The 27645-nt window shown below is 43.5% G+C and overlaps 1 protein-coding gene across 4 annotated transcripts in view; it reads right to left on the reverse strand.

Moving 5' to 3' along the window:
* LOC106572640 (low-density lipoprotein receptor-related protein 2) overlaps window positions 1-26607 on the reverse strand; it is a 105626-nt gene extending 79019 nt beyond the window's left edge. For all 4 annotated transcript variants that reach the window (XM_045694267.1, XM_045694264.1, XM_045694261.1 and 1 more), the window contains exons 1-19: window positions 26524-26607; window positions 26287-26406; window positions 25876-26106; window positions 25013-25126; window positions 23934-24053; window positions 23607-23732; window positions 23325-23528; window positions 18236-18404; window positions 17978-18146; window positions 17660-17879; window positions 9535-9654; window positions 9211-9429; window positions 6475-6783; window positions 5867-6082; window positions 3028-3177; window positions 2664-2930; window positions 2323-2538; window positions 2058-2234; window positions 1711-1962 (exon numbers count right to left, since the gene is read on the reverse strand). In XM_045694267.1, the coding sequence (XP_045550223.1) occupies window positions 1711-1962; window positions 2058-2234; window positions 2323-2538; window positions 2664-2930; window positions 3028-3177; window positions 5867-6082; window positions 6475-6783; window positions 9211-9429; window positions 9535-9654; window positions 17660-17879; window positions 17978-18146; window positions 18236-18404; window positions 23325-23528; window positions 23607-23732; window positions 23934-24053; window positions 25013-25126; window positions 25876-26106; window positions 26287-26406; window positions 26524-26581 (3457 nt within the window). In that variant the 5' untranslated portion in view covers window positions 26582-26607. The remainder of the gene's footprint in view (window positions 1-1710; window positions 1963-2057; window positions 2235-2322; window positions 2539-2663; window positions 2931-3027; window positions 3178-5866; window positions 6083-6474; window positions 6784-9210; window positions 9430-9534; window positions 9655-17659; window positions 17880-17977; window positions 18147-18235; window positions 18405-23324; window positions 23529-23606; window positions 23733-23933; window positions 24054-25012; window positions 25127-25875; window positions 26107-26286; window positions 26407-26523) is intronic.
* Between the last annotated feature and the right edge of the window lie 1038 nt (window positions 26608-27645).

Consider the following 27645-nt stretch of genomic DNA (forward strand, 5'->3'; position numbering starts at 1 on the left):
TTAAAATCGGACATATCGAGTGCATAGAGGAGTAATGCATCTATAATTTTTAAAATAATTGTTATGCTTTTTGTGAACATTTATCGTGAGTAATTTAGCAAACTGTTAGTAAATTCCCCGGAAGTTTGCGGGGGGTATGCTTTTTCTGAACGTCACATGCTAATGTAAAAAGCTGTTTTTTGATATAAATATGAACTTGATTGAACAGACATGCATGTATTGTATAACATAATGTCCTAGGTGTGTCATCTGATGAAGATCATAAAAGGTTAGTGCTGCATTTAGCTGTGGTTTGGGTTTTTGGTGACATTATATGCTAGCTTGAAAAATGGGTGTCTGATTATTTCTGGCTGGGCACTCTCCTGACATAATCTAATGTTTTGCTTTCGTTGTAAAGCCTTTTTGAAATCGGACAGTGTGGTTAGATAAACGAGAGTCTTGTCTTTAAATAGCTGTAAAATAGTCATATGTTTGAGAAATTGAAGTAATAGTATTTCAAACGATTCAAAAATCGCGCCACTGGATACAGGTGGCTGTTACGTAGGTGGGACGAATTCGTCCCGCCTAGCCCATAGAGGTTAAAGTAATGGACTGTCATTTCTCATTGCCATTTGAGCTGTTCTTGACATCTGGACTTGGTCAATTACCAAATAGGGCTCTCTTCTGTATACCCCTCCTTACATTGTCACAAAGGATTGGCTCAAAGGCATTAAGGAAAGACATTTCACAAATACTTTAAGGCGGCACACCTGTTAATTGAAACGCATTCCAGGTGACTACCTGATGACGCTGGTTGAGAGAATGCCAAGAGTGTGCAAAGCTGTCAAGGCAAAGGGTGGCTATTTGAAGAATCTCAAATGTAAAATATATTTTGATTAACACTTTTTTTGGTTACTAAATGATTCCATATGTGCCATTTCATAGTTTTTATGTCTTCACTATTATTGGTGCGTGTGCAGTTTATAAGGTAGTCATTTAAAAATATATATGATTACTATTGTTGCAGATGTACAGTTTGTGTAGATTGTAACATGTACTACTAAGAACCTTTTCTGCATATTAGTTGTCGATTTTGACAGGATATTTATCTATATGTCTAGTCAACAGGAAGCAGCGACAGCATCATTTTTACTTACGTTTTAGGAATATAATTTCAACTTTCATTCATTTTGAATGGTATTGTACTTAAATCAGGTAAAAACTGCTGAATGAGTCCAAAAGCGTGCTGTCTTAATTATTTTGATATACCCCCCTGCCTAGTCAGTGAGCCATCATTTAAGATTTTCATACAAAAAAACAATACAAGAATATTGATGTCTTGACTTTGTCTAAGGTAACGGTTAGCAAAATTTGGTAAATTGACAAAGCACACTTTCTTTAACTGCAATGTTAATATGCATTACATGGCATTGTACATTTGAGATGTCTTTTGACCTAATGTTCAACGCTTTCAGACAATGCACTTAATCGCGATTAAAAAAAATGCCCACAAAAATGTCATAAAGATTAACTGATTATAACTCTGACAGCCCTACAAAAACAACATTGGAAAACCTGTCACATTGTTGACCGTGTACTGTAAGTGGCAGTTCTGTCCGACTCCCCATTTTTGGTACGTCACGCCATTTTATGAACACCGTCAGACACTTAGTCGATTTAGAAAACATCCCGACTGACCAAAGTGGAACCACAGTCAGAAAGCAGACTCACCACCACAGTCCTGTTCATCTGATCCATCCTTACAGTCCACCTCTCCATCACAAACATGGCTTTGCAGGACACACTCTTTCCCATCCTTGCACAGTCTAGAACCCATACGACACTTCAGGGGCAATGTCTGGGATGTTGGAGCAGCTATCGTTGGACAGCCAACCTCATCTGAGCCGTCTTGGCAATGAGAGCGTCCATCACAAACCAGACTCCTCTCAATACATTTCCTCCTGTCCTTACACCGGAACTCACCTGGGAGACACACAAGAGGGACCATGAAGATAGCTTAAGAGGGTTTACGGGGTGGCAAAGAGGCATCAAATATCAGAAAGCGTTAATATATCTACCTCTGTTTGGACATTTAGTAATGCAGGACTCCTCATCAAAACCATCAGGGCAGTCTCTCAATGTGTCACACAGCTGAGTTTGGGAGATGCACAAAGTTGAGCCCCGACACATCACTGATGGACTGGTACAGGTCTGAACCAGAGTTGGCACGACAGGAGGAAGGGCCTTGTTAGAATCTAGGGAGAGAGGTTACATTAGATTCATTTAAAGAGATTCTCCTCATCCTTCTGTACCAACTGTCCAAGTGAGTCAGCAGTGTCTCACCACAGCCTTCCTCATCAGAGCCGTCCGCACAGTCTCTCTCTCCATCACAGAGGAAGGTTTTTGGGATACAGCGGCTATTGTTGTCACAGCGATGTCTGCAGCTCTTGGTGGGCTTGAAGCAGTCCATTTCATCAGAGCGATCCTGGCACTGTGCCTTCCCATCACACACCTGCTGCTGGTCGATACACTTCTTCCCATGAGCACACTGGAACTGACCTGAGAGGTAGGAACCAATGAGCACACTGGAACTGACCAAAGGACATTGATATGAAAGAATTTGTACTGAAACTGGCCACTTGTGATTAAACACATCACACCAGATCAAGAGGTGAGCTTCTGACCTGCTTTGCAGAGGAGCTCACAGTCCTGTTCATCTGATCCATCCTTACAGTCCACCTCTCCATCACAAACATGGCTGTGCAGGACACACTCTTTCCCATCCTTGCACAGTCTAGAACCCATACGACACTTCAGGGGCAATGTCTGGGATGTTGGAGCAGCTATCGTCTGACAGCCAACCTCATCTGAGCCGTCTTGGCAATGAGAGCGTCCATCACAAACCAGACTCCTCTCAATACATTTCCTCCTGTCCTTACACCGGAACTCACCTGGGAGACACACATAAGAGGGACCGTGAAAATAGCTTAAGAGGGTTTACGGGGTGGCAAAGAGGCATCAAATATCAGAAAGCGTTAATATATCTACCTCTGTTTGGACATTTAGTAATGCAGGACTCCTCATCAAAACCATCAGGGCAGTCTCTCAATGTGTCACACAGCTGAGTTTGGGAGATGCACAAAGTTGAGCCCCGACACATCACTGACGGACTGGTACAGACTGGCTGAGCAGGAGGCACTGAGTTGGAAACATGCACATCCATTTAAATTCATCTTCAGATGAAGAGCTTTGAAACGATGGTCATACAGAATTAACGACATTACTGATCCTACTGACCTTCCTTTACACAACGTTTGCCCCGAGACTTAAATTACACTGAACAAAAAATAAAAATATAAATACAACATGTAAAGTGTTGGTCCCTAGTTATGATGAAAAGAACATCCCAGTGATGTTACACACAAAACGCTTTTCAAATTCTGTGTTTACATCCTTGTGTAAGCACTTTCCTTTGCCGTCCCTGTAGCTCAGTTGGTAGAGCATGGTGTTTGCAACGCCAGGGTTGTGGGTTCAATTCCCACGGGGGGCCAGCACAGAAAAAAATGTATGAAATGTATGCATTCACTACTGTAAGTCGCTCTGGATAAGAGCGTCTGCTAAATGACTAAAATGTAAAATGTAAATGTAAGATAATCCAGCCACCTGACAGGTGCGGCATATCAAGAAGCTGATTAAACAACGTGATCATTGGGTACAATAAAAGGCCTCTAACCTTTCATGGGTGAGTTCAATATATCTAATGGTTCCCCCAGCGTGAGTTTTTCTATGTGCGGGATGTTAGAATACACTCATTGTGATTGTTGCGAAACAGGAGTGTTAATCCGCTCTGCCCTTGAACCAAGGCACGTTGCCTGCTTATCTATAGGATAATTATTTTGTTTATTTTCTAACAGTTTGAATTATTTCACGTAAAAAGTAGCCCATTTCACTGTTGCGGAATGTATGTTTGAAGCTTCACTGAGCCAGACAAACTTCTTTCTTTGACAAGAGCCCAAGCACTTCTCCAGTGTTTCCACAGATCAAGTATGCAGACATTTGCTCATATCTGGTCAGAACAGGCCTTGCAAACGTTTTCTAATGTGCCCGCATTTCCATCATTGTCATTTTCCTTACAAATAATATATTTTGAACGTGTGCGTTCCTATCAAAGAGCCTTAGTTTCTGTATATTGTGTTGTGTTATAGTAGAAATGGCTATGCATGTATGGAGCGTAATGAATTCACTGTTTTATTCACATATTTTCATGTGCTGGTGACAAATCATGCATTCCGATTCTTTCATATTGTAACGTGTTTAAAACACTTTAAGGTTGTACTGATTATGATTATTACATTATGATGAGCTAATGCTAAGCTATTTGCCAGCTATGAGTGGCAACATGTTTGTTGACATACCATGCATCCTGGTCACATAAGCGTCTGTCAGACCAAAGTTATAACTAAACTAAGTTTAGGGATGTTCACGCCACTGACTTATGGTGCTTTCAAGACAACTGGGAACTCTGAAAACTACGAGGTCAAATCATGACGTCCGTGATATTCAGGTCAGAAAGTCAGTGCTCTAGAAAGAAGCCCATGTTCCCGAGTTGGATGACAGTTCAAAACAAAATTCCAGTCGGGGGCACATTTTTTAGTTGCCAGCTCAGAAACCCCTTTTCCATGGGTTTTATTTAGCTTGTAAACTTGTTTAATTGATAAATCCCCCTCATAATATTTCCTGCATCACACCCCCCCACAATACCATTCCCCCATTTTTACCCCCCATGGACTTGAAACCACTCCCCCTCAAATTAAATGATGCCCACCACAAACACCCCACAACAATGTTTTACCTTTTTATCTGGCAACCCTGTTTAGCTTTCACGCTACAGTTAGGTTTGTATTTAGGGTGAAATGTGAGGTGATTTGCTTTGTGATTTGTCATACTAAATGACTTATCCTATATACACTAACAAGTACAATGAAGATTTGTAAAATGCTGAAAAGTGGCCAAGCTAAGTTGATATTTCAGGCAATGGGCGCACGGGCGGCAGGTAGCCTAGTGGTTAGAGCGTCGGACCAGTAACCAAAAGGTTGCTGGACCAAATCCCTGAGCTGACAAAGTAAAAATCTTTCATTCTGCCCCTGAACAAGGAAGTTGACCCACTGTTCCCCGGTAGGTCGGCATTGTAAATAAGAACTTTTTGTTAACAAATGTAAATCTATCTTTTCCTTGGTTTATTTTCATATAGTGAATGGCATTAGGGAGTTTGCTTCTCAAATACAAACATGGCTGCCATCAAAGAACTTAGCTAAAAGGCACATTTTCTTAACATTGCATTAGTCTCATGCTCACCAGAGATGTGGTACATTGTAAACAAGTCTAGCAGTTAGGTGGCCAATTTATTGTTTTTAGTCAGCGCAACATGTGACTGGTTTATGGAATGAGTTTGGCTGTGTTCCATGTGATGGATGATGAAGTTCACATTTATCTTTTACAAGGAAAGGTGAAATTAGGACTGAAAGTGGGAAGTGCTTTAGTTCCCATCAAAGCAAGGTTGAGATGCTTTTATTTCAGTCTAATAAAGCCCTGCTGGGGAAAAACCTATTGATTGGGTGGGCCTGTGCCCTCCCCAGTGGGTGGGCCTGGCTGCCAAGTGGGTGGGCCTGTGCCCTCACCCAGTCATGTTAAATCCAAAGATGAGCACAATTTATTTATTTCAATTGACTGATTTATTTAAATGAACCAACTCAGTAAAATCTTTGAAATTGTTGCATTTATATTTTTGTTCACTACACATTAATGATGCTATTGTACTAATGGTACTTTACGTCCATCTCTACCCCTGACTCTGAATTAAAGACATTAATGATCCTATTGTACTAACCTTCCTTTACATCCAGAGCCACGATCACCCTGACAACGCCTGGTCTGACAGGGACATCTTGGGCACGCCTCCTGTCCCGCCGGTCCCACACAGTGATGACATCATTAAACAGTGACACTAGGAGTGGAGCGTGAGCGGCCATGATGGAACCAGGGACATTCCACTCTCTGCCTGCCAGGTGAGTCTGGGACTTCAACAGACTCATGATCTTCAGATCTACACAGGGTCAAGGAGCACAAAGAGCTTGTTTGAGTGGTAAGGCGAAAGCAACCGACTGTTAATGAAAGTCCAGGAGCAAAGTCAGCAGCAACAGCCGAACACAGATGTAGCCTTCCAACAGCAAAGCTCAGATCAACCTGGTTCTTATGTTTAGAAAAGTTTATTTATGTCAAAATAAACATTTCTCCAACCCCCGTATCACAAACTGAAAATACATAGGTGTACAATCAATTGGTGAGATGCTCAAATGTTACATTAATTTGTACATGGTTGCGTTCGCCCCAGCCCCGCCCGCACCAGCCCCGCCCCAGCTCAACACCGAGGAGCACAAGGAAAAGCATTATAGGAGACAGAATCACTGTTAAAGATAATATTGCAGTGATACTGACCGCCCCCCTCTGTGTTCCAGAGCAGTGTGTTGGATTTCAGGTCCAAAACAATGCGCCCAGCGACGAGTCCCTCCACTCTCAGGACTTTCCTAGGGTTTCCTCCTGGCAGTCTCATGGATAGGATCCAGCCAGCCTCCAGCAAGTACAGCCTCCCCCGCTGCCAGTCCAGGTAAACATCTCTTACCTCACTGCCAGACTGGTACAGTCTCCGTGGGTAACCCTGATCCATGTTAGTGACGCCAACACAGACTTCATCACATGACAGCCAGTACAGATTTCTCATCTTCTGGTCTACTGACACCACGCAGGCTAGAAGGCAAGGACAGCACAACATGAATATACAGGACCAGAACAGGCTAGGAGAGGGAATGGACCAACATAACTCAATATTCAGAAGGCATTCCTAATGTTTGATATAGATATGATTGGCAGAGAAACAAAAAATACAACATGCAACAATTTAAGATTTACCGTGTTAGTTCATATATTGAAATCAGTCAATTGAAAAATGAATTATGCCCTAATCTATGGATTTCATATGGCTGTGCAGGGATGCAGCCATTGGTGGGCCTGGGAGGGCATAGGCCCACCCACTGGGGAGCCAGGCCCAGCCAATCAATGAGTTTATCCTACAAGAGACATACTTTTTAGCTTTTGTAATGACAAATACTCCTCAGTACCCCACCACTCAAGCCCCCCACCCACTACAAGTCAGAATATCCGGATGAAGCCGGATGTGGAGGTCCTGGGACTTCATGGTTACACGTGGTCTGAGGTTGGACATACTGCCAGATTCTCTAAAACAGGAAGCGGCTTATGGTAGAGAAATTAACATTCAATAATCTGGCAACAACTCTGGTGGACATTGCTGCTTTCAGCATGCCAATTTGCATGCTCCTTCAAAACTTGAGACATCTGTGTCATTGTGTTGACAAAACTGCACCAGTGGCTTTTTACTGTCCCCAGCACAAGGTGCACTTGTGTAATGATCATGTTGGTTAATCAGCTTCTTGATATGCCACACCTGTCAGGTGTATGAATTAGCTTGGAAAAGGCGAAACACTCAGTACCAGGGATAAACAAAATTGTACACTTGAGAGAAATAAGCTTTTGTGCATTTGGAAACTGTCTTAAATTTTTTCTTCAGCTCATGAAACATATGTCATGACGTTGGCCTGTGGGTGAGGTTTATGACCCCCCTCAAATACCTTTCTCCCTTTCATCTCTTGACTCTACAGAAGGACTCTTGAAAAGCCTTTGTTAAGCAGAGAGTCTGGGAACATCAAAAGGTAGGGGCAACGGAACCATACTTCAGTAATCCAACCAGTTGAAAATATGTGTTGGGACTTAATGAATATGATGTCAGTTCAGTTGGTGTCTGAGACGTGATTACTGATGATAGGACGACAAACTCTTTGAAAGTCTACACATTCTAGTAATCAGATTTACATGGAATTGTTGTGCAATTTAAATGTTTTTAAATATTAAACTATTAGTGAAAAGATGAAATGTAATTTTAGCTTCCAAATGAGAAAATTGGGTTTTCATGAGTGAACTATGCTCAATTCAGTGACCCTGCCCATGTGAAAAGACATTGGTTATAAAGTATGAAACGCCCTTCGCTCCCCTCCTATATAAAGCCCTTGACGAAAATGTAACTTTGTTCCGAGGACGTTAGGCGACAGTTCTACGTTAAAAGGGCTCAGATAATAAGCTGTTCCAAGGACGTGTGGACTTGAGGTCCCCACGTTGAAAGGACAAAGACACCTACAGAACTAAGCGAACCTTAAGAGAACCTAACGAATTTAGCATCGAATTTCAATGTGAAGGTCACGACATACACCCCGGAAGGATGAATTTCAACTTTACCAGCCAGAATATAGCATGATCTTAAAAGTATGGCAACTTGGTATGAACTTTGAACTCTTATTCACACCAGAAGTGATACCTCCTAGCCGTTGAGTTGTGGTAGTCGCTAAACGTGGGCTAGGAGAGGACGGAAAGAGTATCCATTCTACCACACTCCAGTTCACCACTAGACATTCTTCAAAAGACCAGAGATCCATAAAGGACAAACCGGCCTTCCATCGACAACCAATCTACCGAAGCGCAGCTCAGAGTATATATTTATTGCATTCTTTTCAAATGGGCGGTTATTTAGAATGCATAAGATTCTGTATTTACGATGATAGCATAGCTTCTCCCTTTGTTACTCAGACTTCCCGCTCCTTCACTCAAACCCAACCCTCTCTGTGTAACCAGCCGTCGTATCTGTTCTGTCCACCAGGGACATTCTTTATGACATAATTTGTAATCAATGTATGATCCATTCTGTGTGATAATCTAGGTATTTAGTAAATAAATAAACAATTTTGTATTGCCGATTCAACTTGTTAGCCAGGGTTTGTGAAGATAAGCAAGAATGTATAACTTTCAAATGAGACTAAATAAGGTGACGATTAAATATTGACTGCTATTGATATAAAAGATTACCAGGTCTTTAAGAGTTTATTCAGAAGATAACAGCTCTATAAACATTATTTCGTGGTGCCCTGACTTTCGTTAATTATCTACCTGATTAGCTTAATCAGGTAATATTACAGAGAAATGATTTTATAGAATAGCATGTCATATCACTTAATCCGGCATAGCCGAAGACACGACACGTTTGTTCAGTGTACATGCATATATTCTCACAAACACCAAACCGGCACAATATGGCTCCATTATATGTACCTGGTCTCAGCGTGGGGACAGTCTCCGTTTGGCCGGTATTGAGGCTCCAGCGCATCACATGACCAGTGCTGTTTGCCCAGTAGACCCAGTTCCCCCTCCAGTCGATGTCAAAAGACTCAAAGACATCATCTGTAGTCAGCAGTAATTTCTTGATCAGCTCCTTCCCTTTCAACTCAAACAGGTTCAGTGTTCTGGATGTTGCATAAGCAAACCTGGGATCTGTGTGATAAAATAACAAGTACATTGCTCAACCAATGCTCTAAAGTGCCAGAACTAGCAGAGAAAGAAACAGGGTTAGAGTTCTGTAATACATGGTAATCATACATTCACATGAGCCATCTGCCATGAGCAGTTTGTCATCAGGACAGGTACAGGTGAACCCAGCAGGCAGGTCCAGAGTCGGCATGCAGAGCTGGCAGCCAGACTTTACACAGGCTGATGGAGCTTTAAAAAAATAACATGGAGTTATCCTACAACAAAGGAGATGTTAACCTTCGCATGATATGACCCATACCTCCAGAGTAAGCGTGATATGCCCCATTGGGGCGGTAAGTAGCCTAGTGGTTAGGGCGTTGGGCCAGTAACCGAAAGGTTGCTAGATCAAATCCCGAGCTGACAAGGTCAAATCTGTCATTCTGCCCCTGAACAAGGCAGTTAGCCCACTGTTCCTAGGCCATCATTGAAAATAACAATTTGTTCTCAACTGACTTGCCTAGTTAAATAAAATATAAATACCTCCCCAGTTAGCGTGATATGCCCCATACCTCCCCAGTTAGCGTGATATGCCCCATACCTCCCCAGTTAGCGTGATATGCCCCATACCTCCCCAGTTAGCGTGATATGCCCCATACCTCCCCAGTTAGCGTGATATGCCCCATACCTCCCCAGTTAGCGTGATATGCCCCATACCTCCCCAGTTAGCGTGATATGCCCCATACCTCCCCAGTTAGCGTGATATGCCCCATACCTCCCCAGTTAGCGTGATATGCCCCATACCTCCCCAGTTAGCGTGATATGCCCCATACCTCCCCAGTTAGCGTGATATGCCCCATACCTCCCCAGTTAGCGTGATATGCCCCATACCTCCCCAGTTAGCGTGATATGCCCCATACCTCCCCAGTTAGCGTGATATGCCCCATACCTCCCCAGTTAGCGTGATATGCCCCATACCTCCCCAGTTAGCGTGATATGCCCCATACCTCCCCAGTTAGCGTGATATGCCCCATACCTCCCCAGTTAGCGTGATATGCCCCATACCTCCCCAGTTAGCGTGATATGCCCCATACCTCCCCAGTTAGCGTGATATGCCCCATACCTCCCCAGTTAGCGTGATATGCCCCATACCTCCCCAGTTAGCGTGATATGCCCCATACCTCCCCAGTTAGCGTGATATGCCCCATACCTCCCCAGTTAGCGTGATATGCCCCATACCTCCCCAGTTAGCGTGATATGCCCCATACCTCCCCAGTTAGCGTGATATGCCCCATACCTCCCCAGTTAGCGTGATATGCCCCATACCTCCCCAGTTAGCGTGATATGCCCCATACCTCCCCAGTTAGCGTGATATGCCCCATACCTCCCCAGTTAGCGTGATATGCCCCATACCTCCCCAGTTAGCGTGATATGCCCCATACCTCCCCAGTTAGCGTGATATGCCCCATACCTCCCCAGTTAGCGTGATATGCCCCAAACCTCCCCAGTTAGCGTGATATGCCCCAAACCCCCAGTTAGCGTGATATGGTAGAAAGAATGTCGCTGTTATGTATAGCGGCCGTTTGGCTCGGTTTCCAACAGTGAGGATTTATACATTTCTTCGAGACAATTATCAGCTTCCATTCAGTCAGTACATAAAACTGCTTTGCCAGGCCACACATGCACTCCTTTCTTGAAACATTAATATCTTAGCAGCCGTTATTTATTATAGACATGTTCGAGCAGTGGCAAACCCAAGCCTTCAGGGGCGAACCCATTGGACCTAGGCCTTCAGAGTGCGACAGGTTCGTGATGCTGAAAGGGCAGCAATGGTAATAAAGTTTGGTCCGAAGTCTTGATTAGTAAGCCATTTGTGACATGCAATTCAGTCATGAGCCACTTCCGTCAGGGGGCCAGGCTACACCCACCCAATCAGATTGAGCAAAAGCGTAAAAACACAAAAAAAAGTGCCACTCACCAGATGATCATTTGAAACAACCCTTTCCTGCAATCAATGAGCAAAAGCGCCCTCTTTGGCCTCATTAGTGGAACATTAATATATATCATCATTTCATACTTGATTATTTCAATAAACAACCAAAATCCTGTGTTACTGTTAAACAGTTTGTTAGATTTGTCTTCTATGATGCATATAAAGCGTAATATTGGGATGCAAACTAAATATTGAATACATTTCAACTCTGTGGTTCAGGTGTTATTTAAGCTCATAACTGTGTGTGATGTGTATACATTTGTTTCAAAGTATATTTGTTTAAAACAACCAAGAATCAGTGACCCTGATTCAGCCCACTGTAGTAAAAGGTTAACTTAATGTTAAGTTAATCTTGAAAAAGATGCTAACAAATTAGCAACATCTTTGATGACACCTGCTGCAGCCACTGAAAACTAGCCTACAACAGATGGTGAGCTAGAAAACTACTTGCACAGTGACTTGTTGGGCTTCTAAAAGGCAGATGTTTCCAGACATTTTTGTGAAAATGGTCCCAAATGTATTAGGGCCAAATTTTGCAGTGACTGGAATCAACCAATCACATTTTCAGTTGTAGTGGGTCCCACCCATTACAAATCAATATGTAATTGGTTGATTCCAGTTACTCCAAAATGTTGCCCTAATACAGTACTTGTCCCCAAGACAACCACAAAATAATGACTGGATTATTTTCTCTTCAGCGTTAACCTTTTCCTAAACAAACTGAAGAGAATGAATGAGAACTATTGAAAATAATATAATTATTATAAATCCTAATCCCTTCTGATGGCATATCCCTCATTGTTCCCCACTGTTTGGGTTAGTAATAATTTGTAGTGGCTCTGTTTACCCTCAGCATGCATTCTCACCATTCTGAATGTCTAAAGAAACCATATATTCTAATATATGAACAGAAATACAGAAAATGTTACTCTTATTATGGTGGCGATTTAACAAAATTATAATCCTGATCTTAAATTGGACATTTTTCTGGTCTCAGTCTTGACTGGTTTGGACCCATTGTCCCCCTCTCGGTCTTCGTCTTGACTGACTCTATTTACTCTGGTCTTGAATTGGTCTCACTTTAGGCAGTCTCAAACACCAACTTCTGGACATCAAAGCAGCGATCACTAACCTCGATTTGGATGAAGAATTCTACTTCAATGACTAGGCCATGCAGGACAAACTGTTCACCCGGGACCAGGCCCTAATTCAAGACACTCGGAAAAGGAAAAGACAAAGATAGCGGCAGACGTGGCCAACGTACAATCACTGGAGAACTAGACAAGCTCCGGTCAAGACCATCCTATAAACAGGAAACTGAAACTAATATCCTATGCTTCAGAGTGGTGGTTGAATGAGGACGATGTCTAATATAAATGCATCGGTAGGACAGAACAGCAGCGTCTGGTAAACTCAAGCGCGGGGGTTAACAGCTGGTGTATGATCTCTAATATTAAGGAAGTCTCAAGGTTCTACTCACCCGAGTTAAAATGCCTCATGTAGAACTAGCCTCTTTTTAGAGAGTCAATCACTTACACCCTAAACTAACGTGTAGGCTCAGCATTCCTTAACAGTCCCATTACAGTCAGACTGTTGAACAAACTTGATCTGTTGCCCTCCAATGTCGGAGGTAATCTGAAACCCAAAAAATCTACAGGGAAGTGTTATCAATATTGTTCATATTTTTATTTTGAATACTGATGCAATTCGCACGTGGCACATGACAAACACTTGCATAATATGGCCGAGCCTAACAGAATGACAAACACTTCCAGCTGATCGCTAAGAAACTTGCTTCGGTCGACTACATTCAGCTATTGTTTACATTTTGTGCATCACGTGCAATGTGTCAACAGATTAAAAATACAAGCGACAGAACCTACCGGCACTGCAAAAAGAGGGATAAACACTTTCCTGTGGATCCCCATATCCACCAACCGCCAGAAAGACAAACAGCTTGTACGACCAGTAAAGTGTAAATATGTTATTCTACATTCTGCCTTGTAGAGACTATTGCACATTTATTAGTGACTTCTTCAGACTGATAGCCATGGAGTAACCATAAGTGATAAGTCAACTATATATTTTTTATTTGACCATGTAAGTTGACTGAGAACACGTTCTCATTTACAGCAACGACCTGGGGAATAGTTACAGGGGAGAGGATGAATGAGCCAATTGTAAGGTGATTAGGTGACCGTGATGGTATGAGGGCCAGATTGGGAATTTAGCCAGAACACCAGGGTTAACTCTTACGATAAGTGCCATGGGATCTTTAAAGACCTCAGAGTCAGGACACCCGTTTAACGTCCCATCTGAAAGACGGCACCCTACACAGGGCAGTGTAGGGTGCCCTGGGGAATTGGGATATTTTTAGACCAGAGTAAAGTGTGCCCCCTACTGGCCCTCCAATACCATTTCCAGCAGCATCTGGTCTCCCATCCAGGGACTGACCAGGACCAACCCTGCTTCGCTTCAGAAGCAAGCCAGCAGTGGGATGCAGGGTATAAACTATACTATTTACCAAGACAGTTAGCTATATTGTTCGTAGCAGTCCATTTACCACCACAAACCGATGCTGGCACTAAGACCGCATTCAATGAGCTGCATAGGGCCATAAACCAAGAGGAAAATTCTTATCCAGAGGCAGCGCCCTTAGTGGCCAGTGACTTCAATGCAGTTTTACCTCTTTTCTACCAGTATTACATTTACATTTTAGTCATTTAGCAGACGCTCTTATACAGAGCGACTTACAGTAGCGAATACATACATTTTTTTTTTTGTGTAGTGGCCCCCTGTGGGAATTGAACCCACAACCCTGGCGTTGCACACACCATGCTGGCGTTGCACACACCATGCTGGCGTTGCACACACCATGCTCTACCAACTGAGCCACAGGGAAGGCTAGTATGTCACCTGTGCAACTAGAGCAGGGGAAAAAACCTCAGACTATGCGTCTGTGTGGAGTAAAGGTGATCTAGAGTTTATTTTTTTACCTTGCCATTATTGGGCATAGTGACTATGGTGGACTGCTTAAAACAAGTAGGTATTACAGACTGAATCAAAATGCCCTCCATTTGGCAAATCTGACCATAACTCTATCCTCCTGATTCCTGCTTACAAGCAAAAACTCAAACAGGAAGTACCAGTGACACTGAACTCAGAAGTGGTCTGATGAAGTGGATGCTAAGCTACAGGACTGTTTAGCTAGCACAGACTGGAATATGTTCCGGGATTTATCTGTTGGCACTGAGGAGTTTACATCAGTTATTGGCTACACTAACAAGTGCATCGACAACGTACATACATATCCCAGCCAGAAGACATGGATTACAGCAAACATTCAAACTGAGCTAAAGGCTAAAGCTGCCGCTTTCAAGGAGTGGGACACCAACTTGGACGCTTAGAAGAAATCCTGCTACGCCCTCTGACAAACCATCAGGCAAAGCATCAATACAGGACTAAGATTGAATCCTACTACACTGGCTCTGACACTCGGATGTGGCAGGGCTTGCAAACTACTACGGACTACAAAGGGATACCCAGCCACGAGCTGTGCAGTGACAAGAGCCTACCAGACAAAGTAAATGCCTTTATGCTCGCTTTGAGGCAAGCAACACTGAAGCAGCATGAGAGAAAATGTCACACTTGTCAGTTGGTCCTCGCATGCTTGAGTACGCGTCCTGGTAATCCGTCTGGCCCTGCAGCCTTATGAATGTTGACCTGTTTAAAGGTCTTGCTCACATCTGCTACGGAGAGCGTGATCACAGTCATCCGTAACAACCACTCCCTGACCAAGTCTAATACTTACATTTCATGCAGACCAAGTCAGTGTGCCCAAGAAAGTGAAGGTAGCCTGCCTAAATGACTACCGACCCGTAGCACTCACATCAGTAGCCATGAAGTGCTTTGAAAGGCTGGTCATGGCTCAACACGATTATCCCGGAAACCCTAGATCCACTCCAATCAGCATACCGCCACAACAGATGCAATCGCAATCCACACTTCCCTTTGCCACCTGGACAAAAGGAACACCTATGTTAGAATGTTATTCATTGTCATGACGTTGGCCTGTGGGTAAGGTTTATGACCCCCCCCCATAAATACCTTTCTCCTTTCCCTCTCTGACTCTACTGAAGGACTCTTGAATAGCCTTTGTTAAACAAAGAGTCTGGGAACATCAAACAAGTGGGGGGGAAAGGAACCATATTTCGGTAATAGAACCAGTTGAAAATATGCGTTGGTACTTAATGAATATGATGTCAGTTCAGTTGTCATCTGAGACATTATGACTGATTACAGGACGTCAGTGTATTGTTGTGCAATTTAAATGTTTAAATATGACTATTTGTGAAAAGGTCAAATGTAATTTTAGCTTCCAAATGAGAGAATTGGGTTTTCATAAGGTTAGAGCTCTGCTCAATCAGTGGCCCGCCCCTGTGAAGAGACATTGGTTATAAACTATGAAACACACCCTTCTCTCCCTCCACGATATAAGCCCTTGCCGAAAATGTAACTTTATTCCGAGTATACGAGTCCTGCAGCCTCTGCATTAAAAGGGCGAATAACTTTCTGTTCCGGGTACATTAGGGCGACGGTCCGATGTCAGAAGGATTCAGATAACTACAAAACTAAGCCAACCTCAGCGTGAGCTTTGGTTGCGAATGGTATGAACTTTGAACTCTTATTCACTACAGAAGTGATACCTCCTAGCCGTTAAGTAGTGGCCGCTGTAAACGTGGGCTAGGAAAGGACGGACGACGTATCCAGTCTAACACACAACGACAATACTACAACGTATACCATTTACCACCAGAGACATTCTTCCGAGGACAGCAAGATCTGTTGTGCAACACGGCCAGCATCTATGACCAACCTACCGAAGCGCAGCTCAGAGTAAATATTTATTGCATTTCCCTTTTCCAAATGGGCCGTAATTTGAAATGCATAAGATTCTGTATTTACGATAGCAGAGCTTCTCCCTTTGTTCCTCAGTCTTCCCGCTCTTTCACTCAAACCCAATCCCCTTTCATTTGTGTAACCAGCCGTCATGTCGGCTCCGTCCACCAGGGTCGTTTTCTGTATGACATAATTTGGATTCTGTGTATATGTAATTCTGTGTGATTAGTTAGGTATTTAGTAAATAAATCCAATTTTGTATTGCTGATTCAACTTGTTAGCCAGGGTTCGTGAAGATAACCAAGAATTTACAACTTTCAGATGACTGAAATAAGGTGAGGATTAATATTGACTGCTATTGACGTAAAATATTACTAGGTATTTAAGAGTATTCGGAAGATAACAGCTCTATAAACATTTTTTGGTGCCCCTACTTTCTAGTAAATTACATTTACATGATTAGCTCAATCAGGCAATATTAATTACAGAGAAAGGATTTTATAGAATAGCATGTCATATCACTTAATCCGGCATAGCCAAAGACACAACATCATTGACTACAGCTCAGCGTTCACCTTAGTTCCCTCAAAACTCATCACTAAGCTAAGGACCCTGGGACTAAACACCTCCCCCTGTAACTGGATCCTGGAATTCCTGACGGGCCGCCCACAGGTGGTAAGTGTAGGTAACACCACATCTGCCACGCTGATCCTCAACACTGGTGCCCCTCGGGGGTGCATGCTCAGTCCCCTCCTGTACTCCCTGTTCAACCACAACTGCATGACAAAGCACAACTCCAACACCATCATTAACTTCTTTAGGAACGGGGGCCAGTATTGAGTAGCTTGGATGAATAAGGTGCCCAGAGTAAACTGCCTGCTACTCAGGCCCAGAAGCTAAAATATGCATATTAGTAGATTTGGATAGAAAACCCTCTAGTTTCTAAAACTGTTTGAATGATGTCTGTGTATAACACATGGCAGGCGAAAACTAGAAGCAACAAGCATTTCGCTACACATGCATTAACATCTGCTAACCATGTGTATGTAACAAATAACATTTGATTTGATCCCTCCATCAGTGCTTAGACTGTCCACAATAGGCTGGACTGAGGGCTTGTAATTTTTTATATTTTAAAATGTTATTTAACTAGGCAAGTCAGTTAAGAACAAATTCTTATTTACAATGACGGCCTAGGAACAGTAGGTTAACTGCCTTGTTCAGGGGCAGAATGACATTTTTACCTTGTCAGCTCGGGGATTCGATCTAGCAACCTTTCGGTTACTGGCCCAACACTACCTGCCACCCCAAACATGTTAATTGATATGCCCCATACCTTTAGAGTTAGCATGATATACCCCATACCTTTTGGCTGCTGTCGTTCATGGTATGCCTCAAGGACAGGGAGCGTTGTCCTCTGAATAAAGGTCTTCTGATTAGGTTGGTCCTGAGGGGAGCGCCACAGACCCTTCTGATCTGTCCAGTAGAACCACCTCTCAAACACCGCCAGGCTCTGAGCTGGTCTCTTGAAGAACTCCCGAAAGCTGTAGCGACCATTCCCATCCACTCGCACAGTCTCTATGGACTGAAAAAGAGGAAAAACAATTGATTCTACCTTGGCAATATGTTTATTGCTGCGGGCAGACAAGCGGTACTATTGGTTGTAGCTGGACTATCATGAACCTTTTTAAAATCACTCATCCAGTACAGCCTCCGAACTGTAACGTCCAAGGTCAGACTCCGTGGTGCCTGTGCAGTGAGGACCACCAGAGATTCCTGCTTTAACCCATCCATCCCAGATCTCTCCAGAGTAATTTTATCACCAGGACCTTTGTTGATCCAAAACAACAAGCTGCAAAGTAAAGGAGAAAAGGACAAATTGTTATCGATAAATGCCCCAACCACTGATGAAAGGTACCACAAATTTGAACATGATCCAACCTTTCAATGGGAAGAAGGACCAGCTCCAATGGGTCTATGTTCTTGGCCAAGACCGTTGCAAATCCACTCCCATCAGCTGCCCCAACATGAATAGACCGGGTCTTCTGGTTGGTCCAGTACAGCTGGCCTGTCAGCCAATCACAGACTAGACTTCTAACCCCATATTGTCCTGAGAGCAGAGGGGGAACCACATCACAACTACATAGCTAGTGTCCAGGGCAGGCTCCAGGCAAAAACAAACTCAGTCAGGGTCTCAACTTAATGTTGAAAGTTTGAATAGTAGAATACGCAAGGTGCAATTTAGAAATGGAACAGGCCCAAATCCGACATTTGGAGGAAGAGGCAACTTTAGAGGCCGGTGTGCAGGATACCTGACGAGACTACATCAGCAAGTGGATAAACCGCCTCGAACCTCCGTTATAACATTGAATCACTGGAGAATAAACTGGATGAGCTGCACTCTAGACTATCAATGTAATATATTTTTCTCCAACTAGTGGCTGAACAAGAACATGGAAAATATAAATCCAGCTGTTTTTCTACTCTATACTGCGTTGGGTAAGCTCAGGGTGGGGGGTGCTTCTGCTCGCCTGAGTTAAAATCTCATAAGCTGTGGACCAGAGGTGTCAAACTCTTTCCATGGAGGGCCTAGTGTCAGCTGGTTTTTCCCCATTCAATTAAGACCTAGACAACCAGGTGAGGCGTGTTCCTTACTAATTAGTGGCCTTAACTCATCACTCAAGTAGAGGGGAGGGCACGAAAACTTTCCATGGAATGAGTGACACATGCTGTAAACAATACTATTTACCAAGAGAGTTTAGTCTACTTACAACCACAAACCGATTCTGGCACTAAGACCGCAATCGAGCTGTATAGGGCCATAAGCAAAAAAACTGCTTGCCGTGCGGTAGCAGAGAGACCAGTCCATGACTTGGCTGGCTGGAGTCAGACAATTTTTAGGGCCATCCTCTGACAGTGCCTACTATATAGGTCCTGGATGGCAGGAAGCTTGGCCCCAGTGATGTACTGGGCCATACGCACTACCCTCTGCACCAGGCGGTGATGGAACCAGTCAGGATGCTCTCAATGATGCAGCTGTAGAAACTTGAGGATCTGAGGACCCATGCCAAATATTTTCAGTCTCCTGAGGGAGAATATGTTTTGTTGTGCCCTCTTCACAACTGTCTTGGTGTGCTTGGACCATGTTAGTTTGTTAGTGATGAACTTGAAGCTCTAAACCGGCTCCAGCACAGCCCCATCAATGATAATGGGGAGTGCTCAGTCCTGTTTTTCCTGTAGTCCACAATCTCCTTTGTCTTGATCACATTGAGGGAGAGGTTGTTATCCTGGCACTATGGCCAGGCCTCTGACCACCTCCCTATAGGTGGTCTCATCATTGTCGGTGATCAGGCCTACCACTTCTGTCATCAGCAAACTTAGTGTTGGAGTCGTACCTGGTCATGCAGTCATGAGTGAACAGGGAGTAGAAGGGACTGAGCACGCACCCGAGGGGCCCCGTGTTGAGGATTAGAGTGGCGGATGTGTTGTTGCCTACCCTTACCACCTGGAGGCGGCCTGTCAGGATGTCCAGGATCCAGTTGCAGAGGGAGGTGTTTAGTCCCATGGTCCTTAGCTTAGTGATGAGCTTTGAGGGCACTATGGTGGTGAACGTTGAGCTGTAGTCAATGAACAGCATTCTCAAATAGGTGTTCATTTTTGTCCAGGTGTGAAAGGGCAGTATGGAGTGCAATCGAGATTGCATCTCTGGATCTGTTTGTGCGGTATGCAAGTTGGAGTGGGTCTAGGGTTTCTGGGATGATGGTGTTGATGTGAGCCATGACCAGCCTTTCAAAGCACTTCATGGCTACAGACGTGAGTGCTTCAGGTCGGTAGTCATTTAGGCAGGTTAACTTATGGCGGTCTGCTTGAAACATGTTAGTATTAGACTGACAGGGAGAGGTTGAAAATGTCAGTGAAGACACTTGCCAGTTGGTCAGCGCATGCTGTTTAGGCCCCTTTTTTCAGTCTTCACTAATGAAGTGCCACTAGCTTTGTGTAAAGCTCAACACTATACATGTCAGCTGCTACAGCAACTGAAATGACTGCAACATTATAAAGAGCTGCAGTTAGTTTCAGGAATGGTAGCAATGAATTAGTCAAATATTTCCAAAACTAAAAGCATTGTATTTGGGACAAATCATTCACTAATCCCTAAAGCTCAACTACATCTCATAATGAATGTGAATTTTGAGCAAGTTGTGGTGACTAAACTGCTTGCAGTAACCCTGGATTGTAAAATGTCATGGTCAAAACATTGATACAACAGTAGCTAAGATGGGAGAAGTCAGTCCATAATAAAGCACTGATGTGCCTTCGTAACACTGTCAACAAGGCAAGTTCTACAGGCCCTAGTTTTGTCACCCAGACTACTGTTCAGTAGTGTGGTTAGGTGCCACAAAGAGGGACTTAGACAAATTGCAGTTGGCTCAGAACAGGGCAGCACGGTGGGCCCTTAAAAGTACACGGAGCGCTAACATTAATGACATGCATTTTAATCTCTCATGGCTCGAAGTGGAAGAGAGATTGACTTCATCACTACTTGTTTATTTAAGAGGTGTTGACAAGCTGAATGTACCAAGCTGTTACAGTTAAATACATTAAAATACATTAAAATACTTGCACACAGCTCCGACACCCATCCATACCCCACAAGACATGCCACCAGAGGTCTCTTCACTGTATTACCTCAACTACCTCATACCACCCCACACTGACTCAGTTCTGGTAATCCTTGTATGTCGTCTCGTTATTGTTATTAGATTGAGATTACAGTTTTTGCACATTTCTTACTTTTTAACTCTGCATTGTTGGGAAAGGGCTCATAAGTAAGCATTTCACAGTGAAGTCTTCACCTGTTGTATTTGGCGCATGTGACAAAACTAAATATATTTTCAGGAAACTAAGCATATGTCACTCGTCACTACTTCACAGGAGCGCCATTTGAACCTAAACTTTATTTTATCAAAATGCGTTTTTGGCAGAAATGCCTTCTGGAACGTGAGAACTTTTGGGCCTTAAACTTGCATGCCATCTGTAAATATGAATACATTTGTCAAATTAAGAGCCTAGTTGGTTTAGCTATGGATAAAGAGGCAACCTTCCCGCTAGCCATGATTGGCTGAGATAATGAGTGGGCTGGACATGCCGAGAGAGGAGTTCAGATTAGTCTGCCATGTAGTACCCTTCTCCATAATATGAGCTATGTAGGTAATCCTTTCTAACACCGCTTTTGAAAGATATCATGTAGTAACACTGCTTAAGTGTTCCTCTCCACTTTCTGGAGGACCGAGTTTTGAAATCAGTGGAATTAGAGTATGATAGCTAAGGAGATGGATAAAAGTCTGCCGTTTGATTGCAAATATGCATACTGAGTCAAGAGAACACACTGTTGTATAAAATCTTTCTCTGGATTACATCTTCAAACTAAGGGCAACCATGGCATCCGTGACAGAGGGAGAAGCATCCATCCACGTATATGTTTAAGAGTCTAGTTAGCTGGGGGCTCCAGAGTGGTGCAGAGGTCTTTTACCTTTGGTAGGCTGTCATTGTAATAACAATATTCTTAACTGACTTGCCTAGTTAAAGGTTAACTAAATAAATTAAAACTAAAAATCTGCTACATCAAAACAAGCCAACCATCAGAGGATTCTGCTACATCAAAATAAACCAACCAGAGGATTCTGCTACATCAAAACAAACCAACCATCAGAGCCAATCAGAACGAACCAACCATCACAGGATCCAGATAGGTTGTCATCCAATATGATTATGTAGTACCTGTTGACTATCAAACCAGGAGAAACTAGTTAAGCTAGCTAGCTTGGCTAATTGAGGCTGCATGTACTCTGTACTACACAGTTAAAAATAACTTCAATCAGAATGTTAAGTAGCAGCCTACCTGTTGGCTTTTGGTCATTGTAGCTTATCCTTCTCCTTAATGTTTTATCCATAATTAGAATTTCATAGATGCAGTATCACGTAACTTTTTCCACAGAGGCTTTGACTAGTCTTTTGCTGCTTTGACTGATTGACCAATAACTAGTTACATGTGCCACTCGTGAATACCAAGAGCAGCAGCATAAATTACAATTTCTCTCTACTGCAGCAGTCGCCATCAGATCTGTATGGGTCCTCCCGGACAAGTCAATTAAAATTACACATACCCTGATAGGCTGACCACGTCGCTCGCGTCGCAAAATACATTTAGAACTTTATGTTACTCAATTATTGCACCCACACTGCTTGCGCACGTCAACGAGCGTCGGCGTTGCCAAGGGCTAAAATAGCAGTCGTTCCTATATCTGACGCAGATCATGCTGCAAGTCGTGCCTCTCCCATCTCCTCATTGGGTTATAGAAGCAGGTACCCACGTGCCATCTCATTGGTTATACCCACGTGGGTGATTGAAAGAGTGTTGCTGGTTGTCGTGGTAATATTATGAAATTTTAGATGCCAATCACCATATAAGTAAAACGATGAAAAGCCTGGAAGGAGGAGAGATGACTAGAAATGATTCGGTTGACCGTTTATGTGTGGATTAATATGAGTAGAGGACCTTGTGCATTTCAGGTAAATTAACAACCTAATGTTAATATCCCCAGGAGAAATTAGCTAGCAACAGCAAGCTAGCAAATAGGACAAATTAGCTAGATAAATAGGACTAATTAGCTAGCTAGTGCAAGCTAATTAGCTAAATTGCCATAAATGTTTAATGCTTTTCGACCTGTCCCCAAATTAATGTCATTGGTTCAGAGTTTGTTTTGATATTTTAACCTGTGTCGTGATCGTGTTTGGTGTAGGGGACAAAATGCATTTATGCTCGATGGCACATGCATGCAGCCGGTTTGGGTTCCATGTGAGACCCATGATAATCTTATCAGATCCGAACCAGACCTGTGAGAGTGAGTTCTGGATCTGGACCTGCTCGGGTCCCTGATCGGGTATTCAGGTACAGGTGGAGCCATGAAGACCTCTAGATCCTGCTACATCAGGAGAAACCAATCATGATAGAGCATCAGAACACACCAACCATGATAAAGGATCCTGCGCCGCTGCTCCTTAGCCTTGCAGATGTTCCCCTGGTCATCAGCCCAGTAGAATGAGCTCCTGGAGAGGTCAAAGGCCAGGGCCAGAGGATCATAGCCAATACTTTGTATAGACTCAAATCGCAGAGTCTTCAGATTCAGAAATCCGATAGTTCCTTTCTTTGCAGTTAGAAACTTTGTATAATTTCCTGAAAAGCATCAGATATTGAACAGGTTTAGATAACCAGTCAGAGGTTAATCAAACTAATGTTACTATGAAAAGTCACCTTTAGCATAGCAGTAAGTGGTTCCTTGAAGCTGGAAGCCGTCTCGGCAGTGGCAGCGGAAGGACCCGGGTGTGTTGACACAGAAGTGCATGCATGGACCGTAAGGCAGAGAGCATTCATCCACATCTACAGAGGGGAGAGCAGACAGGTTCAGTATTTTAGAGTTAACCCTCACCAACTGAGCTACACAGGACCCTAACCCAACTAAGGCAGAGAGCTTTCATTCCCATCTACAGAGAGGGGTTCAGTGTATTAAGGCTTACAGTAAAGGAATAGATAATGAAACCAGTCATGACAATAACTCAACAGGATCACAGACATCCTCACCCAGACAGGAGGCTCCATGAGCAGACAGTCTATGGCCTTTAGGACAGGAGCAGAGAGCTCCCCAGGGCTGATCCACACAGGAGTGACTGCAGCCACCGTTCTCTTCTGAACAGGTCCTCCCTAGAAGGTAGAGATGAGTCAGATCAGCCTGTCGTTTGACACATTTCAGATGCCATAACAGTCAGTTATGACTGAAGAGGTTCATATAGGTAGTGGTGCGGTGTTATATGTTAGAGCAGGGGTGTCAAGCTAATTGACCCGTGGTCTGCATGTGGTCTTCACTGAGGTCTGGTGGGCCGCACGTAAATTGTATTATGTAGGGACCTCCCAAGTGGCGCAGTGGTCACAGTGCTAGCTATGCCACTAGAGACTCTGGGTTCGAGTCCAGGCTCTGTCACAGCCGGCCGCGACCGAGAGACCCATGGGGCGGCGCACAATGTGGCCCAGCGTCGTCTGAGTTAGGGGAGGGTTTGGCCGGCAGGGATGTCCTTGTCCCATCATGCTCTAGCGACTCCTGTGGAGGGCCGGACACAGTGCATGCTGACACGGTTGCCAGGTGTACGGTGTTTCCTCTGACAGTGCGGCTGGCTTCCAGGTTAAGTGGGCGTTGTGTCAAGAAATGGTGTGGCTTGGTTGGGTTTCAGAGGACGCACGGCTCTCGACCTTCGCCTATCCCGAGTCCGTAAGGAAGTTGCAGCGATGAGACAAGACTAACTACCAATTGGATATCACAAAAATGTGGCGAAAAAGGAGATAAATGTTTCATTTCAGTCAAAATTTGCAAAGAATTGTCTTCTAGCTTTCGTTTGGATGATTATGAGCAAGCGGGACAGAGTGAAAAGTCTATAAATGTAGGTCCACAAGTTGGTTTTAGTGATCTGTGTACATTAAAATTGTTTTCCCCTGAAAAGTTTCCTTAAATCCACATGATTTAATGGGCCCGGGGATTGAATGGGCCCAGGGACCGGTTCTGGCCAGTGAGCCGTATGTTTGAAACCTATGGGTTAGAGGTTCCTACCACAGGTAAAGGGTTATAGACTGAAGGTTAGGGTTAGCGGTCAAAGGTTAGAATATCCTACCACAGGTAGAGGGTTCATCGCTGCCATCAGAGCAGTGCAATTTTCCATCACACCTCTCATCTTCAGTCAGACACACCCCTCCAGGACAACGCACAGCCGTTGGCCCACACCGGCCTGGAAGAGTAATAGCTTTAAAAAACACATCAAAACTACACCACACTACATGCCTTCCCAAAAGAGGAACACACACGCCCAGACCTATAGGTTACATACTACTTTGCCTGATTATTTTTGATCAGTCTAATTTATTGATATATTGTCTGAAACAAAGCACTGCAAAAACATGGAAGCCAGAATGTTTAATGAAATAACATGTAAACTAACTCCCAGTGGTCTGTCCTGTTGGCCCCTCAGCTGCTCAAAATGTTTGACAAAATAGCCGTAGGAATGCATTGTTTAACACCGGTTATGAAGATAGAATTTCTATCACCTGGCACATATGCAAAACCATGTCAACACCTGCAAGACTTCAGTTAGTATGTATGGTTCGTGTGCATGTACTTTACTTCCTGTGCCCATGCTTTCGGTCATGAGCAAACATTTTTATTGCCATGTCTGTTTAATAAAACTTTCCTGTGGATATTTTGTCAAATGTTGATCAGCTGAAGGTCCAACACCACAGATAATTGGCAAAGTTAGTTCAAATGTAATTTGGAACATTGTTTTTTTTTCTCAATGTTTAAATGTGCATGGCATTGCCTACACAATTAAAGGTCTTATGTTTTGTGACTACATACTACTGTACACAGGCCAAAATACTTGCTCTTCTCGTTTCCATAATAGCTCCTATTACACAGTAACTGAATAGTTCCTAAATTCCATAGTATCACATACATGCTCTCGTTGTTTCCATAATATCTCACCACAGGTCTCATCAGAGTTGTCCACACAGTCGTTAGCACCATTGCAGTATTGGTCCTTGGTGATGCAGATCTTATTCCTACACCTCCAGTCCCCCTGCAGACAGCCCTGGTTCTCTGGGCAGTTAAGCTCATCAGACCCATCAGAACACTGGCGCTGCCCATCACATACTGCAGAGGTAATTATACAACCAGGAGCCCCGGAAATGCAGGCAACCTGGCCCCTAGGACAGGCTGGGGAACAAGGACAAACAGACCTATTGTAAACAGACTACAGTAAATACATTTAACTGATCTAAATGATATAGGTCTACAGTAAATACAGGGTTAACGTTATATTTAGAATTTCACCACATCAACAAATATGGAATCTCCTGGAAGAGAGCAGAAACAGTGAAACATAGCATAACTTACGGCAGGCCATTTCATCAGAGCCGTCCATACAGTCTCCATATCCATCGCAGTGCCAGGAAAGAGGCAGACAAGTTCCATCATCACACAGCCACTGGTTACCCCCACACTGCTGGCCAAAACCTGCAAGACCACACAGGTTAGGGCCCCACACGGGTTACTGTAAGGCTACATGATATCAATGTTTACAAGACAAAAATGAATCAACTTAATACTGCAGCTTTTTCAGAAACATTTTACCTGTCAAAAATCTCAAGCTGAGAAGTAAAAGCAGACATGTGAACTGCAGCAGTTCCATGACCAACCATGAAGCTTGTTAGGACTAAACGGTACCAGCCTTGCAGGGATAGTCTTTATTGAGTAACAATCAACTACACATTGTTCTGATTGGTCTAATTAACTACACTCTGTTCTCATTGGAGGGTCACTGGGATCACCAGCTGCAGGTTGATTGGAGGGGGAAGAGAAGATAGAGCCATAGGATAAAGACATGGGCCCGGTTTCCCTAAAGCATCTTTATGCCGGGCGTACACTACACAACTTTCAAAATCCTAACATCGCTGAGCCTCTCGCATTATATTACAATCTTTTCTGTGGTTTTTTTGTCTTGCCAATGTAGTGGTGTTAAGAGATTCTTTACTTGGATTCTCAATACCACGATGTCTCGCTTAAAACAATAATGTGATTAGATTGTTAACGTAGCTAGAACCAGCAGTGGCTCAAAGTAGCCTCAAATGTTTTCATTTAGATATTAAAGTGTGCCATGCAGAGTTGAATTGAATACTAACATTACTTGAGAGTTGAGCTGTCCCTTCAGAGCTGTCCCGAATTGACGCTTTAGTTAAAGGCAAGTATAAATGCATGCTAGTAGTAGTCATTGCTCCTGCTCCAGAGTCTATACATCCATACTAGTAGTAGTCATGGCTCCAGAGTCTATACATCCATACTAGTAGTAGTCATGGCTCCAGAGTCTATACATCCATACTAGTAGTAGTCATGGCTCCAGAGTCTACACATCCATACTAGTAGTAGTCATGGCTCCTGCTCCAGAGTCTATACATCCATACTAGTAGTAGTCATGGCTCCAGAGTCTATACATCCATACTAGTAGTAGTCATGGCTCCAGAGTCTATACATCCATACTAGTAGTAGTCAGTGCTCCAGAGTCTATACATCCATACTAGTAGTAGTCATGGCTCCAGAGTCTATACATCCATACTAGTAGTAGTGATGGCTCCTGCTCCAGAGTCTATACATCCATACTAGTAGTAGTCATGGCTCCAGAGTCTATACATCCATACTAGTAGTAGTCATGGCTCCAGAGTCTACACATCCATACTAGTAGTAGTCATGGCTCCTGCT

This window comes from Salmo salar, chromosome ssa01 (assembly GCF_905237065.1).
Source record: "Salmo salar chromosome ssa01, Ssal_v3.1, whole genome shotgun sequence".
In the NCBI taxonomy this organism is placed as follows: Eukaryota; Metazoa; Chordata; class Actinopteri; order Salmoniformes; family Salmonidae; genus Salmo; species Salmo salar.